At 51.9% G+C, this 19,590-nt stretch overlaps 1 protein-coding gene across 2 annotated transcripts in view; it reads left to right on the top strand.

The window, feature by feature from the left end:
• The window catches only part of EFNA5 (ephrin A5), a 271,927-nt gene extending 253,644 nt beyond the window's left edge, over nt 1-18,283 (top strand). The window contains exons 3-5 of one of the 2 annotated variants that reach the window (XM_055315279.1): nt 11,887-11,952; nt 12,377-12,457; nt 17,940-18,283. In XM_055315279.1, the coding sequence (XP_055171254.1) occupies nt 11,887-11,952; nt 12,377-12,457; nt 17,940-18,061 (269 nt within the window). In that variant the 3' untranslated portion in view covers nt 18,062-18,283. The remainder of the gene's footprint in view (nt 1-11,886; nt 11,953-12,376; nt 12,458-17,939) is intronic. The other variant, XM_055315280.1, reaches the window with a different exon arrangement.
• The last annotated feature ends 1,307 nt before the right edge of the window (nt 18,284-19,590 follow it).

The following is a 19,590-nucleotide window of genomic DNA, read 5'->3' as shown; positions in this document are numbered from 1 at the left end:
AAAATAGAAATTTTTGCCCAAAATGCTAAGCTATACAAAAAAAAAAATCTTCCTATTTATATGACATGTAGAGTCAGCATCAAAATGTAAATGATTCCTTAAAACTTAAATAGCACGCTGGTATTAATATCATAGCTAGTGGATAGAATGCTTGTATTTATGTGCTGGCTTCACAGATTTCTTAAGAAATAGGGACGTATTTTGAAGTATAGTAATCCTTTTCTCCATTCTGTGTGCTTTTCAAATATGAGAAAAAATATGAAAAAAATACAGCCCTGATTTATTTAATATACTTCATGTTGGAGTTATATTTGTGATTTATCAAACTTTTTATTATACAGCTTGGTACCGTCTGCGCATTATCTGTTTGCTAACCTAGGGTTTCTGGCAAATCAAGTAGTAAACAAATCTCTCAAAAAGTTTGCCTTGGCAATAAACCGGACAGGGTTTTCATCTAGCTATGAAATTGCTCTGTATTTTGCAAGGGGAAATATAAAAGTAATATTCACAGAGTGAAAAACATAGCCAATCAATCTGTGAAGATCTTGGGTTGCAAGAACACCCCGGTCCTGTTGGTTATTTTTTTGTAATATATCGACCTGAGTATTTTCTGGCTTATTTGGTTTCTATTTTGTTCACTCATTCATTCCTTCAAAAATAACTGTGTGCGCCCTTTGTACCAAGCACTACATTAGGTTTTGGAAACACTGGAGTGTATTAAAAAAAAAAATGGTTACTGCTTCCAGAACTTTACAGTTTAATTGGGAGATAGACAATGATGCGGGAAGCACACAGATCTCCAATTCCCAGTTACACGAGGACCTACAAAAGGAGCTAGATGGGGTGACAGAGAGAAACAGAGAGGAGTGACCCTGGAGTTGGGTGACCCTGGAAGGCGTCCCTGGAGAGGCAGCATTTGACCCATGGCCTGGAAGGAAGTATTGAGGGTGAAGTTTGGGTGCACAGAGGATAGTTTATGTACCCAGGAAAGGCTATGTAAAGGGTTAGTTTGGATTTTAAATTGGATATTTAACTTTGCTGAAATAACTAATTCGAAAAAAAAAATCGTTAAAATTTCAGATTTAGCCTACTCAAGTTCGTTTATCCATCTTATTCTATGAGACTAGGAAATTTAAATATTGGGCTCCAATGGCCAATTTGGTCCATTAAACTCCTCTAACCATTAAAGATGTAACATATTCTCTTTTTATTTATTTTCAATTAAAGTATGACGAACAGGGTCCTGTTAGTCTCAGGTGTGCCTCAATGACTCAGCGATCCCACCCATTAGTCAGCCAGGGCTCATCAGGGTAACTTCCCTTTTCTAAATGCGTAAAGGGTTTGACGGTAAAACCTTCCCAAGTATTTAAGTAATTCTTATAATAATTTAAAATGAAAAATATGTTGTAATTCTGATAAGTGTTTTAAAAGCGTATGTAGGGATCCCTGGGTGGTGCAGCGGTTTGGCGCCTGCCTTTGGCCCAGGGCACGATCCTGGAGACCCGGGATCGAATCCCACATCGGGCTCCCGGTGCATGGAGCCTGCTTCTCTCTCTGCCTCTCTCTCTCTCTCTCTGTAACTATCATAAATAAAAAAATTAAAAAATAAATAAATAAATAAAAGCGTATGTAAACTCAAAATGTCACTTAGTCAAAAAAAAAAAAGTCTAGATCATCTGGTCCATTACGTATCTTAAATGGAAATTCCATGTGTGACCAGTTACTCTAAACTGGCTAAAGTTGTCATACGCTTTGAAAGCACTAAGGTTCCACATTCTCAGGGGCTTTAACACACACAAAAAAACACTATAGCCGTAGGGTTCTGATTCTCTTAAAAAATGCCTGTACTTCGTTTTTAAACGCAGCTGCACCTTAATAAACTGCAGCTACATCCCTTAACATGGTTCTGGGGCTCTGTTCTCCTTCAGCGTCGGCGGGACCCTAAGTGGCAAGCTTCTTAGTGACTGGAGTTCAGCGAGGATGGCTTCCCATTCAGCTCTGATTACAGCCTCGGGGTGTCACCTGTCTGTCCTTAAAAGAGCCTGAGGCCACCGGATTCTTGTATCACTCCACCTTTATTCTCCTGTTTCCTGGTGGGGCCTGCAACCCCCACAAAGACTGATCACTGGACATAGTCTGTGGACGCTCCTTCCGTTTTCATCTTCTCTCTTGGCCCACACGCCTGCAGACACAATCCTACCCACTTGGATTTTGAACCCCGCCCGGGTTCTGAGCCCTGGGTCACAGTTTCCAGGATCCTTGCATAAGAAGCAGCCCGCAGAGTTGGGGAAGGAGCCTCCCAGGAAAGGGGATTTTTTTTTTAATGTCCTTGACACTGCCCTCTTCTCCCATTTTCTTTTTTTTTTTAATCTTTTTTTTTTTAATTTTTATTTATTTTATGATAGAGAGAGGCAGAGACACAGGCAAAGGGAGAAGCAGGCTCCATGCACCGGGAGCCCGATGTGGGATTCGATCCTGGGTCTCCAGGATCGCGCCCTGGGCCAAAGGCAGGTGCTAAACCGCTGCGCCACCCAGGGATCCCCTCCCATTTTCTTTTTGATCCTAATCCTGAGTTTTCATTCACATTTCAACGGCTCCGCCGGTTTCTGGTGCCTCTAGACCCCTTCTCCAGATCTATATGGAACACATGTTATGAACAAGGCAGTCGACTCCGGGCCCTGGGAGCCCAGCAGTGCTCCTGCCTGCAGGGACCTCTCGGTTCCAGGGGCCGGGATGGCGTGTGACAGCCGCTGTCAGAACAGGATGGGGTGTACCTGCTGTGCCTTACCTGAGAGGCACGGATCCTTGTGACAACCCAGAAGAGGGTTTCTGTGTTGCAGGAATGGGGAACTGTACCCCAGGTGGCCCCGGAGGGCTGGGCTTTTGAGAGGCAGGGGAAAAGGTCATATGAGAAAAGGGAGGCTGGGAGGTGCTGGGAGGGGATATTGTTGGGACTGGCCAGTTAATGTGGATGAAAGTTTAGTCCCTCCCTGTCCATTAGCTTTGGCGTCTTCACTCTTGTCACACTACAGCCTTCCCCGAGGAAGCATCTATGGTGTGGCCAGCGGTGTGCAGCCCTGGTACCTGGAGGACTGCCTCCTCGGTGGGACTCAGCCTTTTTTTGGAGGGGGGCACTTTATTTATTTGAGAGAGAGCACATGGGTGTGGGGGGGGGGTCGGAGGGCGGGGAGGGGCAGCAAGGCCTGAGGGCGGCCTCGATCCCAGTCCCGGGTCATGACCTGGGTGGAAGGCAGGTGTGCGGCCGACTGAGCCCCCTCCCCTCTCCCCCCTCCGGGCGCCCCAGGTGTAGCTTCTGCAGACGGAACAGGAGTTTCCCGGGGCCCCTGCCCCCAGGATGGGCTGCACCGACCAGGACCCCCCCCCCCCCCCGCCTTCCTGGACCCTGACCTTGGCCCCCGCCCTTGGCCCCTGGGTGCCACCGCGCGATGGGGGGGGGGCGGCCCTCACGGGGCTGCGGGCGAAGGCCACACCTGTCCGCCGGTGCTCCTTAGGACTGACAAGGGGGGGGTCCCCGGATGGGGCTCCCCGCGGGGACCCTGCTTCTCCCAATGCCTGCGTCTCTGCCCGTCTCTCAGAAGAAATAAAGAATATTTGTAACTTAGAAGATGTAAAGCAGCCCTGGACACGCCCGTCTGTGACCGGCCTGACCCCGCGCAGTGCCCGCCGCTGGGGTCAACGGTGCACGAGGGAGCGGTTGCACCAGGAGATGAGTGCACGAGGGGGCGGGTGCACCAGGCGGTTGTTGCGCAAGGGGGCTGGTGCGCTAGGAGGCCGGTGCACGAGGAGGCGAGGCGGGTGCAAGAGGCAGCGGGTGCACGAGGAGGCGGGTGGACGAGGCGGCGGGTGCACCGGCAGGCGGGTGCTCGAGGAGATGGGTGCACCAGGACGCAGGTGCACCAGGCGGCGGGGGCAGCGGGCGAGGCGGCAGGTGCGGCGCCCGCCGTGGGTCTGCGGAGGAGCAGCGGCGGATCTCGAAGCTGCGGGGCGCGGCGGGAGGACCCAGGGACCCCGCACCCCGACCCCGAGGAGGCCCCCGCCCCGCGAGGAGGGTGCGGATGCCCGAGCTCCGTGGCTGCAGGCGCGGGGCGGCCACCCCGGGCTCCCTGCCGTGGTCGCGCGGCCTCCATCCTTAGGGACGCGCCGTGCACCTGCTGCTGGCGGCGGCGGCCTGGGGCTCCCCGCGGCCCCGGTGAGGGAAGGCCCGGCCGCCCGGAGCCCGTGGGCAGGACCGCCCTAGGGTCCTCTGCGACCCTCTGCCTTTCATCCGGCGCCGTGGGGTTTTGTTCTTCTGAGGGGACCTGTATTATGTGGCTTCCAGCTGAAGAAGAGTTTTTGTAAGTGAATCACTGTGCACAGGTTTTCTTTGGTTAGATTGTCCTTATCTGGTACAGAAAGCAAAATACACCGAAATCGCCACCAACGAGAGAAGAACAACTATCTGACCTCCGTGACCTCAGTAGGGCGGCCTCAGGCAAGTCTGGGCCTCAGAAAATAGTCCTAACACAGGTGAAAATAGGAAATTTACTTTTCCTGTCCGTTGATTTTTTTTTGATGTAAAATATCCAATGAGAAACTTTAAAATAGTTTTTTTAATAATAAAAAGAAACTCAAAACCCTAAACACAAAGAAATATAATCACAGGTAATATGCTCTCTAAATATTATCTTGCTTTCTGGGCCTCTGCAGACTGGATTTTTTCCAGTCGCATCATGGAAGGAGATAAATTTGGACTGACAATTCTTTTTCTTAAAAAGAAGTAGACGGGATCCCTGCGTGGCCCAGTGGTTTGGTGTCTGCCTTCGACCCAGGACGTGATCACCGGGTCCGGGGATCGAGTCCCATGTCGGGCTCCCTGCGTGGAGCCTGCTTCTCCCTCTGCCTGTGTCTCTGCATCTATCTCTGTGTGTCTCATGAATAAATAAAATCTTAAAAAACAAAAACAAAAAAACAAATTGCTTTCCAAAGCATCCTCTATGTAAGAAACCTATCTCTGAAACCCAGATTACTTTTTTGGTCATGCCTTAATGGATCCCAGAGTATATGGGACAAGTCATGTCCTCTCGAAGGAGCAGCAGGAACAAAGTTGTTGTCGCTGAGCTTGAAAAGCAAGGAGAAGTTTGCCCGCGCTCTAAATAAATGTGTACGAAAGCAGGATAACGTCCTATTTGTTTTCCTAGAAATCAGTGGAAGGAAACTTGTCCTCAGCCATTTGTTTGAGGTTGCTAACAAAAAGAAAATAATAATTGATCTACTGAGGCTTGGCTCCTGGAATTTAAATAATACTTAAGGTAGCATTTGCAGTGAGAATGGTGCCTGAGGGGGCAGAGAGCCCGCAGAGGGGGAGCCCTGGGTGTGATGGGTGGTGCCTCCTCCTCCTCTCTTTTGTCTGTGGCTGCACAGCTGGAACTAATTTTACTTCCCTCTCCCTGAACTTTACTCTAATTATTTGTCCCTGTTACAGTTCCCTGGTGTTGAAACCCAAGTGCTTAGCTCATGGAGGACGGGAGCTGGTTCCGTGGTGGGAAACCCCCCTCTTCCTTTCCTAGTTGTTGTTTTGAGAGAGTCCCCAGGGCCCCACCCGGGAACCCAGTATTTACGGGATGGTCTGTTTCCTCGGGCCTCCTACCTTAACTGGGTAACCTCTTTGCCAAGTGTTGCCTCTGCGGCTTTGACCTTAACCTGCCAGTGACTGAAGTTAAGGATGTTAAGGATGAAACATGTGGGCAGGTGTGGTTGCTCTTAGGACAGAAGTTTAAGAAGCCTGGGGCCAGGAGCAGGTTATTCAAACGCAGGAGCTTCAGTCTCCAAAGGTGTGTGTGTGGGGGGGGGGGGGGGGGTAAAACATCCCATCACTAGGGGTCCTGCGGTTCTTAATGTGAAAATTAGGTGTCGTGCTGCTCTTCAAGAAGGGGCAGATGGCCAGTTGTAAATTGTTGCTGGGATATTCTTGCCTAACAAGAGGCCTCGCTTTTAAGACTTTTTTTCTTTTTTTCCTGTGGGTCTGGTAACCATTTTCCAAGACGTCCATATGGCTTTGGTTAATCTCTATCCTATACCCACCACTTCTTCTGTTCCCCACCCTCCGCCCACATGGACAGAATGGATTTTGATCCCTTGCGTCCTCGGATTCGTTTTCAGCAGTGCCATGTCTTGAGACAGGCTTTGCTTCTCAAGCATCTACCCTGAAAGGAACACGAATCCTTCGCCCGTCTGCCTCGCATACACCGGTGCTGTGCGTCCAACTACCTGCAAACCTGCAGAGGAGAGGCTGGGCCCCGCGAACAACGAATAGCCTGTTATTTTTTTGACTTGCACAAATCGAGAAATACTGCCTGTGGCAGACAGAATAGAAAACTGCATTTTTAATGCTCCCACACACACTCATTGCTTTAAAAGGAAGAAGAGAGTGGCTGACTCTTCTTAAAAATAAAACTTCTCCGAGTACCCAGACCGGCAAGGGGACACGGTAACAGGAGAAGGATCTTGGCTTCTGGAATTGAGATGTGGGGATGAATAAGGTTCGGCAGAGATGTTAAGGTTGGCCGAGGAGGGCGGTTACTGGGCTTAAAAAGGTGGAGAAAGAAATACGAGGTTAGCGCTGCACCTGCCGCGTGTCTGGACGTTGGCTGCCTTGATGGCTTCTGAGTGGCTTCAAATCTCAGGGTTGGCATTTGACGAAACAGCCTGTGCATAACTGATCCAAGCTTTTCTTTCTTTCTTTCTTTCCTTTCTTTTTTCTTTTTTCTTTTCTTTCTTTTCTTTTCTTTCTTTTCTTTTTCTTTTTCTTTTCTTTTTCTTTTCTTTCTTTTCTTTCTTTTCTTTCTTTCTAAGATTTATTTATTCATGAGAGACAGAGAGAGAGAGAGGCAGAGGGAGAAGCAGGCTCCATGCAGGGAGCCCAATGCAGGACTCGATCCCGGGACCCCGGGGTCACGCCCTAGGCCTAAGACAGGTGCTCAACCGCTGAGCCCCCCGGGCTGCCCTGATCCAAGCTTTTCCATGCGGAGAGAAGTTTTGACTTATTATGACAGTCCTTTTATTTCACGTGTTTTAAAGCTCACCTTTACCTCCCGGTTCTCCAGGGTAAGGAAGGGCTTTCCGTCTTACCATTCAAGTTAACATTTTTCTATCAGAGCTCATTTAAGGTTCCCCAGCAATGTGGAGTTGAAGGGAGACACCGTGATAAGCACACAGAACAACACGGGTTGGCTGCAGTAGCGGGAAAAAAAAAAAAAAAAAGAACTAGGTGGCATGGAAAGGAAAATGAAAAAAGAAAAAAAGCGTTTTTAAGTGCTGGAGCAAAAACACATAGCTACGTCTTGGAGTGTGTCTGCAGCAGCAGTTGATCATGCTTCTCTTCGAAGCCTGTTGTAGGTGCACTTACAACAGTGGCTTGAAAAGTAAACCAGCAAGGGACCCGCTGTGTGGACACAGCAGCAGACCAGGGAGGAGCCGCCCCGGGACCGGGGCAGGGACCAGGGGCCAGGGCAGGGCAGGGCTCCTGCGGAGAGCAGGCCCCAGCACCTTAGTTTGCAGGTCTCCTTCAGGTCAGCCGCGGGGAGGCCTTTGGTGGCACAGAGATGCCTTTCTACAGCGTCGTATCATTCAGCTGGTGGATTACAAAGAACCCCTAAATTAGGGGCCAAGACAGCATCCACAGTGCCCGTGGGGGTAGCGTGGCTGGGTCCTCGGGGCCCCACAGGGTGACGGCCCTTTAAAGACTGAGCTGAGGATTCACCTTCTAGCTCACTCACCGGATGCTTGGCCGGGTCAGCTCCTTGCTCGCTCGGCTGCAAGCCTCCCCGGGCTCCTTGCCGCTGGCCCCCACGGTGACGATCTCGTGCCGTGGCACTTGCTCCCTGAGCAGGAGAAGGAGGCCGACCTTTTGCAGCAGCAGCAGCAGCAGCAGCAGCAGCAGCACAGAAGTGACATCCTTTCACATTATTTGTATTCTGCTCATCAGAAGCAAAAAACCAGGTCCAGCCCCTCCCAGGTGAGCGAGGAGGGTCATGGGAGCCGGGCCAGAGGCCACCTGTCAAAAGCAGGATGCCATCATGCTCTCGCCACGCCAGCTGACAAGCCTGTAGCGAGTAGGGACGCGGGGATGGCGTCTATCTCCCACGCCCAGCACAGCTTGTGGAGGTGCTGACTTGGGGGGCCTGAATGTGCTCCTTCTGATGTAGCAGCAGACTGGCTGGTAAGCGCTGAGCTGAGCCTACCTGGCGCCCAGGGGACCGAGGAAACAGGTTCTCAGGAAAGGCTGCAGTCGGGGGGGCGCCCGAGGTCATGGGGCGGAGTGAAGATGAGCAGCCCTCGGGGCCTTATTAGCTGAACACGGGGGACCAGGGGGCCCTCAGGTTGCGTTTCATTAAGTGTTGTGAGGTTCTCATTGGCACTTTGCACATCATTAGGGGGAGGGGACCCTGTGGTTTGATTTATCAAGTTGCTATTAAGGTCACAGAATGGGAGGTTGTCCTTGTGTTAATGGTCCCATAGCCCTCCTCCCAGCTTCCGGACTCCAAATGTACATTTTTCAGCAGAAAAAAAAATTACTAAGGGGCTGTGGATTTGGACTATGACACACAACGTTTGAGACAGGAGTTGCAATTCACCTGTTACCTGGACAGATCTGGTGGAAAATCCCCGTGTGCTTATGGGAAGAGTTCCGAGTCTAGGGTTTCTTCCCCTGTTGCATAAATGCTGCTTCTTGGTTGTGCAAGCTCCAACGTGGGGACTTAGGGAGGAGATGTTCTCCTTCTGTTGTCCCAGTTGTTGTTGAATTGGCTTCTGCGGGCTCCAGAAAGCCTGGATAATACTCCCTTGGAGGCGCACGTCTGCGCCAGCCCCCCTCCCTCCAAGCTAAGGCCATGCCCAGGGCCCTGCTGGCAATTCCTGCAGACCTCGGTTCTCGCACCCACCCCCCTGCGGCTCACAGTCACGGCCCCAGGTGCACGGCACAAGGACGGGAGCAGGGTGCCCTACACACCTTTCTACCTCGTACCCAACAGGGAAGCCAGCGCACAGGAAGAATTTTAAAGCATTTGAACGGGGGTGCAGGGCTCAGCGGTTGAGCCTCTGCCTTGGGCTCAGCTTGTGCCCCCGGGGTCCTGAGATCGAGTCCCACGTCGGGCTCCCTACCGGGAGCCTGCTTCTCCCTCTGCCTGTGTCTCTGCCTCTCTCTCTGTGTGTGTCTCTCGTGAATAAATAAAATATTTTAAAAATCAGAAAAAAACAATGCATTTGAATGGATGGATGAAGTGGTCGGTAATTATTGCCAGTTGTCAAATGTTGCCTACTGATTTTCTAAGGAAAACAGCATAAGAAGTGGTAAGAGGGGCTTTAACTAGTCGTGTTGGCCGCTGTGCCCTGGTGGGGCTCTCGGATCAGTGACTCAGGTGACCTGCCCTCCCGGGACAAGCCAGGCCCACGGTCATGTCCGCTGCCTCGGGTCCCCTCTGCAGTGCGGCTCTTTTTTGCTCAGAACCGCTCCCGGGAGGACTTTCTTTGCAGCTTCCCTGCTGTGACCGTTCGGTCCTTCTATTCCTCTGCTCCTTGCCGTTCGCGGCGCTCGGGCCAGTGCCGTTTGGGGTACTTGTGACGGGCAAAGCACTTCTCGGGTGAACTTCTGTCTCCCGGTCCTAAGAAGTGTCTCGGTCCACAGTAGAAGGGCGTCGGTCCCCGCCTGTGTCACCCAGCGGGCCTGGGGTTCAGGAACAGGGACATGACACGGAATAAAGCCGGACTCTCTTAACCTTTTCAAATCTTACCTGAGAAGTTCTGACGCTTTCCGGTTTGTGTTGGTCAGTGTGAGAAACGGGGGGACGCGGTCGGCCGGGCCCGGCGCCCCTCGCGCAGGCTGCCTGCCGTCGGGTTGAGAGCAGCCCTGAGCGCAGCGCCTTTGCTGTCACCTGCGCGGGGCGCTCAGCACTACGTATCGTTATTCTTTGCTCCTCGGTTTTCCTGAGGGTGAGGGGGGCTGAGAGGCTGCAAGGTGACGGGGGTCGCCCTTGGGCTCCGGCTTTCCTGGTGGTAGGAGAGGGGAGTGATGAGGTTAGGGAAGGGCCTTTCACTTAAGGACACTGTATGTCCCTGTACATTTCTGTCTTACGATCTGAGTTCACAGAGGACCGTGTGTAGGGCCGCCCCTCGGCCTGGGCGGGGAGCTGCTGCACTTGTCCCAGGGTCGCCGCTCCGTGTCCCCACTGCACGAGCTGCAGGAGCAGTCCAGGACCCCGCGACGCCCCCACTCACACACCTGAACACCTGCTGCCGCCCGAGCCTCTCACGGCCCGGGCTCCGGGGGCTCGGCCGAGCACCCCAGCAGTGGACGGCAGGGTGAGCGTGCACGGGGCGCCTTTGCACACTGCCGCCCATGAAGCTCGGCCAGGGGGCGAGCTTGGGGACCCCGGCTTTTCTGATGAACCGCAGTCACCTACGTGTCCCGTGTTTGCGACGTGCGCGTTGGCCATCGGGGTCCAGGGGAGGGCGCCACTTGCCTGGTCAAGCCACAGGGTGAGCACGTTGTGCCCGAAGTCACACGCTGGTCACTGTAAGTGCCCGCGGATGGGGGTTCTCACAAGAGCCCCCAGCAGAGCCAGCTGTAGCCCACCCCGATGGCTCGGCAGCGGGGAGGGTGCCCGAATCCTCCCTCCCGCCACTTTGGTCTTGGACTCGAGGCCTCAGCAGGTGTCAGGGAGCCACACTAGGGTCCCCCGGGGGGGTGACCCCATGCACCCTCCAGCACCAGCTCCCAGACTCCCCGGACTGGATTCCCCTAAAGCTAGGGGAGCGTGCAGCTTGAGGCACAAGCATGTCCGTGTTCTGGGCCCCATGAGGCGTATGACAGGTAACCCTAAAGGACAGCGGTCCTGTGTCTGTCGCCGAGGACCTCCTGACGCCCTGGAAGCCGCCCGAGTTCTCACTGCTGTCCGGCTGCACCTTCTGGAGCAGACGTCGGGGGCCCAAGGGTGCAGCCCCCCCTTGCCACCCTTCTTGTCATTTTTCTAAAATGCACCAGGAGACGGGTTGAGACCGTGGGGGTGTCACGGGCCTGGGGGAGACCGTCTTCCCAAACGCAGAGGGAAGGTTCACCGTCTTGCCCTCTGCAGGAGAAGAGTTTCTTCCTCGAATGAATTCTAACTTGAAGCACGTTGTGTTTTCGAAAGCCCTCCTTGTCACTTACATCCTCGGCTGTGGCACATTTTTTAAGAACAAATGGCCCGTTGCCCCGCGGTGCCTTCTCAATGGCATATTGTCCTCCAGCAGCCTGCTGGACGGCACTGGGCTCGGTTTAGGCATCGAGGCCGCGGAGCCAAGCTCTGAGGAAAACCTCTAATTGAATTACCTGCAAAGCACTGACAGACGGGCTTTCAGGACGGACAAAGCTCTGCTTTCCCCCAGCAAAAATAGGTCATGTTTAAGTTGGCCTTGCAACTATTTGTTACTGGTTTTTGCCAGCACTTTCACCTTGGGCCCCTTTTCCTGCAGGAGACTGGGGGGAGGGGGAGGCGCGGTGAGCAGCTCCAGGACAGCCGGAGGCCTCAAGCATTATCTTCTTATTTTGAGAAAATTGATAACAGATCAAGTTAAATGGAAGAGCCTTTGAAATAAAAATCCCAAGTATTTGTCTGTAGATCAGCGGCATTCTTGCGTGCGTCTCTACTGTACTGAAAAGACAGGGCCCCGGAGTAGCTCTTTCTAGCAGGCCCTTGGCCATCTGAAAAGTGGTTTTGTTTCGACTTCTGGGAGAAATTAGAGGGCGCCCCTGTTGTTGGGGGGGGGCATGGCATGTAGACCATTTGCATTTGAAAATGAAGAATAATCTGTTGTTGCTCTCTCCTCTCTTTCTCTCTTGTCTCCCCGCAGCCTCTGCAATCCCAGATAATGGCAGAAGGTCCTGTCTAAAGCTCAAAGTCTTTGTGAGACCGACAAGTAAGTTGACCAGAATGAGCTTCAGAGGGTGGCTTCATTGCGCATGCTTTCTTTGTGGTCTGGTTTCACCGCGGTACGACTTTTTTTTTCTTTTTTTTTTTTAACTGTTAAATCCTGTGTGTGGTATCCGTTTTGTATATCGGCATCCGTGGTTTAGTTTTTCACCATGTTTTTTTTTTCCCCATCATCCTTCGTGATGCTTTTATTTTTGAAGTACACAGCAGTTGCTAACTTGTTGTTTCTTAGACTGTTGTACGTGCACAGCAAATGGGAACAATATTGGCATGTCGGATACATGCCATTGATTGTAAAAACAGTCTCTACATAAATTAAAGGAGAAAATAGAGAGAAAGAAAAAAAAGAAATGGGAGTTTAAGGGCGTCTTCACTAACATATTTGGCTGTTATCTCTATTTTTGTTATAGATAGCTGTATGAAAACTATAGGTGTTCATGATCGTGTTTTCGATGTTAACGACAAAGTAGAAAATTCATTAGAACCAGCAGGTTAGTATGCTTAGAGACTCTCTTTTAACAAATGCATCTCTCTCTGGTGCTTCCGTACTTTTTTTCCTTTCTTCTTCTCCGCATGTTTGCATGGTATAGTTGCTCTGCTTTTGCTCATTGCTAGCAATGCTAATATTACTTATACTCTACCTCATTCCTCCAGTATCTTTGTCTAATGCATGTTAGATAAAATATGACCTTTCTTTTTTTGGACGTGGGTTTGATATAATACAGTATCCTAATATAGAAGCCCCAGCAGAATGCTAAAAATCTCACTGCTTTTTACCATACCCTCCGAGCATGCCAGTGCATCACCGTGAATAGTGATGGATCTGTTTTTCCTAGAAGACAGGAAAAAAAAAATCTATCGTATGCGCTTAAAAAAAAAATTTTTTTTTAATGTTCCATCCAAATTCTGTGGATAAAAAGAATTAGGACCATCGCCCCAAACAGCAGCTAGCTCCACATACGTGATTTTCCCCATTCTCATGCATCCTTGCGCTGACCTAAAGACCTTTATTACATCCCAGATATTATGCGTGCTGCTGGTATCAGGAGAAGTGTGATCACGTTGCCCAACGCCACCAATTCGCACATTTGTTACTCCCACGTGCGTAGCGGCAGTCTGTCTGGCCAAGTGTGATCCTTGAGTGCTGAGGCAAAATAAGTATTGAGGATGAAGTGTTTGCTGCCCTCCACGCACCCCGAACCTTCCCGTCGCTGAACACACATTACGACCCACACAAGCGCTCCTCGTTTACACTCTAGGGACTGTGGATGAGGCGGCCCTGTGTACCACGCACTTGGGGCACAGACTCACCTCGACTGGTCCCGAGGGATGGGAGGTCCCCATCCCGCGCCCTGAGCACTGTGCCGTGATGCCCCTTTCCCCCTCCTTCCTGAGCTTTCCTCTTTTGGCCCTACCTGCTTGAGATCTTGATCGGTTTCCTTCCCCGACTCCCGCTACCATCTCCAAGCTTAAGGGAATTAAAATTATCTCTTCGTCACAGAAAGATGTGAGCCCTACCCCCCTCCCACCTATGTGAACAGAATCCTTTTTATTTTCCCCCATGGATCTGTAGTAGTACTTCTCTTTTTTTATGGTCCTAGAAATTAAAGGGTTGTGAAGTCCACTTTATCTTTTGGGTGTTGCTGCTAGGACACAGTCGGTGAGCCTTAGGGAAACTTACCCTGAGTAGGTGCGGAGCCCCAGGACGGATGTACAGGAGCTTTCACATTGCAAGTGACAGGAAGGGTTAGGGTTTCCCCCCCAAGCATTCTGTTTTTTTTCTAAGGTCGGTGTCCTACAATAAAGCTCTGAGAGGGGATGCCTGGGTAGCCCAGCGGTTGAGCATCTGCCTTTGGCCCAGGCCCTGAGCCCAGGGTCTGTGATGGAGTCCCACGTCGGGCTCCTTGTGGGGAGCCTGCTTCTACCTCTGCCTGTGTCTCTGCCTCTCATGAAAAATAAATAAAATCTTTTAAAAAAAAAAACAATAAAAATCTGAGAGGCCTTGGCTCCCCAGGGGTCAGTTAGCTGCTTTGGAAAGTTGCAAGGAATGAGTGCTTGATGTGGAGATGTTTTCATTGTGTCCTGGAAATCGGGGAGCATTACTGTGGCTTTTCAAGGTCCCAGGCTCCTCCCAAGCTTGAGGATTTGGTCCATCCTAGGATCTGTGAGCCCCGGATGGGCTCTCTGCTGAGGACCACGGGGTCTACGCTCTCCCCCTTGGGAACGGAGGCTTGCCTGGGGCCACATCACTAGTTAGAGACTGATCCAGGTTTGACAGTGAAATGTTTCAACTGCCGATCCAACATGAGTAGAAAAAGTTGGCTTCTCTTACCGTCAGCGACACGTAGATCCTCATGAAGAGAACTTGACTTTATTGGATTTGTTAATAAGTCACGTGTGGAATGACAGACAGAGTGAAGCATGTCGTAGATGTAAGTCATCCCAAAATAGGATTTTTTGGTGCACGTTGTGGTAGGAGGTAGGCATATCTTTCAAAAAAAAAATCTTTTTTCCAGATAAATTCCGCTGCCTATCAAGAAAGCGAGAGGCTGTTTAGAGACAACAGACTGCAGGTTTTTCTCTGGTCATCAAGGGAGAGACCCTGACGACTATTCTGGCCTTAGGAAAATTACCTTTGAATTCAACTCATGACAGAGTGCAAGCGATTAAGATGCATCCATACGTGAACATATTTCACTGTCCTGGGGAAATAGGCTCTTTTTCACTGAGCATTTAAAATCCGCCATGGTTCCCAAATCGACACACGTAGAACTGATGGAAGTTTGCAGGGACATCTGATGGAACATGGTGTGTGTGTGTGTGTGCGTGTGTGTGTGTGTGTGTGTGTGTGTGTGTGTGTGTCGGGGAGTGGAAATGCAGGTGCCCCTGCATAGTCCAGTCAGGTCCAGACTGTATCTAAGGGCTTTCGTGGGAGCATCCGCACTAATAAAAGTAAGCCAGGCCTGAGCTAGCATCCCTGGCTGCAGGAATCCAAGAATAAATCCAAGTCCCTGGTCTTCCGTGTGACAAACTTGAGGCCGACTTAGGGCTCTGCACCAGCACAGTGGGTGGCTGAGTGTGCACCAGACTTGACGAATCCGGGAGGCCCGAGAGGACCCCACTGCATGTTCTCGGCGATGTGTACTAACTCACCTGTCTTTGGAATGCGTCTGTTTCGTTTGCCTGCATACTCTGCCTGCCAGCTTCCTAGCATCAGGGCCACAGGATGACACCAGGGCAGACATACGCCGCACAACGTGCCCCCCGCACATGGCTGGTGCTCTCCCTCTGAACCACTGAAAGCCTCATACTGCGGGATCCTGGAGGCAGGCGGCAAGGCTCGATGTGGTCTCTGAGGAGGAGTGTTTCCTTCTCTCGAGCCACGCGTACCATCGTGAGTGTTAGAAATTGTCTGATGGTCAGAGGTCATTTCCACTGGGCTAGGTTTTGCATATGAACTCTTCCCGGGGAATTCTGAAATTGCTCAGGTGTGCCTTAAAAGGACACCGAAGGCTCATTTTTGCTTCTCAGGGGCCACGGAATCTTCCAGCACTCAGGCCCTGTTATAGTCAAAGGATGCTCTGTAGGATCCTGAGCCTGGCGCGGTTCGGAAAGCGGAGGAGAACTGTGTTGCTCCTAATGGGACAGATCTCCCCCCTCCCCCCCGCCCACTTTGAAGGCAAGACGGTACTTACTGGGTCGGGTGCTTAGGGGAGGGTTCCCCGTCCCTCGTCCACGAGCAGAACACTGAGAAGTACGTGGAACCTCATGCTTTACTTGTATGAGAAACAAAAGCTGGGATGCTTGAGGGGTGCTCAGCAGTTGGACAGCTGACTTTTGGCCCAGGGCGTGATCCTGGAGTCCTGGGATCAAGTCCTGCATTGGGCTCCTGCATGGAGCCTGCTTCTCCCTCTGCCTGTGTTTCTGCCTCTCTCTCTCTCTCTCTCTCTCTCTCTCTCTCTCTCTCTCTGTCTCTCATGAATAAATAAATCTATAAATCTTTAAAAAAAAACAAAAGCTTTCCTTCTCTCGGTGCCCCCCAAAGTCACTGCCCCCGTCTTGTGCCGCCTGGAATGATGGCTAGCCCTTTGCTGAGCACCCTGGAAGGACGGGGCCGGGGGCAGGGGACAGATCTCCTTCCAGTTCACACTGGGTGTGTGGTTATTGGCGCCAGATCTCTCTCAGTACACATCCAAACTTTCCAAGGAAGGGGAGTGGGTGATTTGGTAGTAAAATTAAGAGGGAGGAGAACCCAAGAGCCGCTGGAAATTCAGGTGTATAAATATAACGGTTTTTTCAGAATGAAATCTGGAAGCCTCGGGGTTCATGGTTTTTATGAATTAAACCTGAAGTCCTCTCCTACTCTGAGTGACACCATACTGATGCTCTCAAGGTGATTTGGATCTGAATTGCAGGGCTGTTCGGGGCATGATCTCTGAGTCCTGGTAACTCCAGATTTGATATATTTACGAGGCTGAAGAAGATCAGAGAGGAGTCCACAAGTAGTAGGCACCATGTGGGGCTTTCTGCGTTGTCCTCTGCGTCCGTCTAACGTCACCTTGTCGCTTCCTGACCTCCCCTAGGAAAAGTCGCCCTAGGGAAAAGGGCGACTCGGGGGCAGGAGCTCACCCTGGAGCAGAGGGCCCCGCTCACGCTGCGGGTGGGTGGGGTGAGCAGAACCCGCCTGCCTGTGCCCACCTGAGGCAGGGGCTGGGCCCCGGCCCCGGGGAGTGGTCACTTTGGGGCAGAGAATAGGGAGCGTGAGGACGTGCAGTGAGAAAGCAAGCATCCTCACTGTGACATGTGGCGTGAAGCTAGCAATGAGCTTGGACTCGGGGGTCCAGGCCGGGGCTCCTCGTGGGCCTTGCAGGCCTTGTCGGGGTGCTCCGACTGTTGGGGTCCAGGAGATGGAGAAGCCTCCCTGGAGGCTCACTCGTGTCCACCCGGACTGACCGCTGAGTGAATATAAGACGGGCTCTGAGCTTTGACAGGAAGGGCCCCCCCCGTGCTGACATGACGTCCTCCAGTGAACCCCCCGCCCTTGGCCCCATGAGCGCGCGTGGTTGGAAAGCATTAAGCTGGGGGAAGGGAGCAGACGGGCGGCAGCCCCCGGTCCGTGTTGCCCAGGTCAGCCGGCCGGCCACGCGGACCCTGAAGGCCGGCAAAGTCAGGCAGCCCGTGGGACCCTCCGTAGTGTCTCAGAGACATAAAGGCAGTTTACACCTCACTTAATCCCGTTGCGTGTAGAGGAGAATTTGCAATCACACCGATAATTTATGTGCCAAGCTTCAGCCCGATAAAAATAGAGATAGTCAAGTTCAAGGAACTGAGCCCTGGAGGTCCCAGGGCCCCAAACAGAAGTAGGGCCATCGCGGGTCCCCAGTCGTAGGCAAACTAGCAGGCACCGCTTGGTGGGCTTGGTGGGCATTATGTACAGTTCCTCGAAAATGCAGTTTGGGCAAGAAAAATGTGTTAGATACATAAAATGTGGTCTCGGCATTTAATTTTTCTTATCTGGACATGCACGCAGGTAACCAGCCACCAGGCCTCTGACACTAACCCTAGGGAACAGCTGAGAGAGGGGACCGGGCAGCCCGTCCTCCACTAATGTGCCATCTAACTACCCCCCCCCCCGCACCCCCAAATCCCACTTGCTTCTTGGGCAGAAGAGGAACGGTGGGCTCGCTTTTGGCTCTGGGTGAGCGTGTGCTCTGGCAAAGCCAAGCCAGCCGTGTACCCCAGGTGACAGGACGTGGACAGCCTCGTCCCCTCGGCCTCCTGGGGGACTGACCTCAGCAGCTCTGTACAGGCCCACTCTTCTCGCTCTTCCCTTGTCTGCTGCAAATTCCGAGCGACGGCGTGGACCCGAGGGCCGCCGGTGGCCTGACCAGGCCCTGCCCGGCCGCAGAGGGCGGCTGCGGGAGGGCCCGCGGGCCGTGGGTCTCACCGGGCCCTGTGCTTTGTGCCCCACAGATGACACCGTGCACGAGTCTGCCGAGCCGTCCCGCGGGGAGAACGCGGCCCAGACGCCGAGGATCCCCAGCCGCCTCCTGGCCGTCCTCCTCTTCCTCCTGGCCGCGCTCTTGACCTTATAGCACCGCCGCTGCCACCTGAGCAGCAGGGCCTTGGACACCGGAGACCCACCTGACTGCTCATCCTAAGAAGGGACTGGTTATTGGGTTTGGGGTTTTGGTTTTTTTTTTTTTTTTTTTTTTTTTTTTTTGGGGCAGATGTCAGATTTTTGTTTTCTTTCTTTCACCTGAATTCTAAGCGACAACTGGGGGCCAGCAGGGGCTCAAGTGGTTGCTGCTCCCCCCCCCCCCCGCCCTGCCCTCTCCCATCCCTTCCAAATTAAATGGACTCCAGATGAAAATGCCAAATTGTCATAGTGACAGCAGCGGTCGTCAGCTCGTGTGCACTCTCCCCTAAGAGCCCCGGCGACAGGCCCGCGGCGAGGAGCAGTGGTGGCAGGTGCGGCCAGCACAGGCCAGGCCCGGGGCTGCTCTCCCCGCGGTCCACAGCCTTCTCCTCCAGGACCGGGGGACGGTCGTGCGGGGCTCGGGTCACCAGGTCGAGTCCGGGGGGTTCAGACGAGACCCGAGATCACACCCTTTCCTCTAGGAGTAGGACAACGAACAGGCTTCTCCGAGGTTGAGACACTGGGCTTCTTGTTTTTTGGGTTTTTTTTTTTTTTTTTTTTTTTTTGTTCTTGGGGGGGTTGTTTTGTTTTTTACGATGACTGTCTTAAAGCATTCTTGACAGCAAAACTTGTGCTCCGTGAAAGAAGCCTTTTTTTTTTTTTCCCCCTTTTCTAGAAAGCAGGTCGGGTGCGGGAATGCTAGCACAGAGCAAGGGTGAAAACAGAGACAACTAGGTTTGGTGGGGGTGTGTACGTGTGAGTGCCTCTTTTTTTTTTTTTTTTTTTTTGGTGACTGGGCAATGCACAGCAGATTTTTTTTTTCCTTTAAATACAGATCACCATGGTGCTACAATCTTTTTTTTTTTTTAAGAAACTCAAAAGAGGCATTTTTATGAATAAAGTGACCTTCCCCAAGGCTGACAAGCCAGGGTTGATGAGTGTATAATGGAATAGCTTTGGATGCTCCTCTGGGGGACCATATGTACCGAGGAGAGGAGGTCAGCGGCCAGAGGAGATGTGATGTGGCTTTGCTGGAGCGCCAGTGTGCTGTGGCCTTTCCCCGACTCCCACCCTAGCACCCACGTTTTGCTCCACACTCCACAGCTACAGGGGCTCGGACACGCGCCCCTGCTACCAGGAGAGTCAGTCAGCACTACTTGGGAGGGCTAAAGGGAAATTTGGAATAAAAAATTCCAAAGTTTGGAATAAAAAAAAAAAGTTCCAAGTGTTGATTTTATATTATTTCCCTTCCTGACACAGCCTGAAGCGTAGGGGGAACATGTGTTTATCTGTGGGAGATAAACAAGATGGAGTCCCAAAGACTTTGACAAAATATTTTTTTAAAGATCCACTAGAATAGAAAATACATTATTTAGATATACTTTATGCTGAGAGTGAGTATATATGCTTGTCCTATTTAAACTTGTGAGAAAAAAAAAAGTGGTATCCCTTGATACATTTAGAGACCTAGGGGGCTATCATGTT

Source organism: Nyctereutes procyonoides, unplaced genomic scaffold (assembly GCF_905146905.1).
Source record: "Nyctereutes procyonoides isolate TBG_1078 unplaced genomic scaffold, NYPRO_anot_genome, whole genome shotgun sequence".
NCBI classification, from domain to species: Eukaryota; Metazoa; Chordata; class Mammalia; order Carnivora; family Canidae; genus Nyctereutes; species Nyctereutes procyonoides.
Note: the sequence above shows the minus strand (reverse complement) of the source record. Positions and strands in the feature narration are given on the sequence as shown.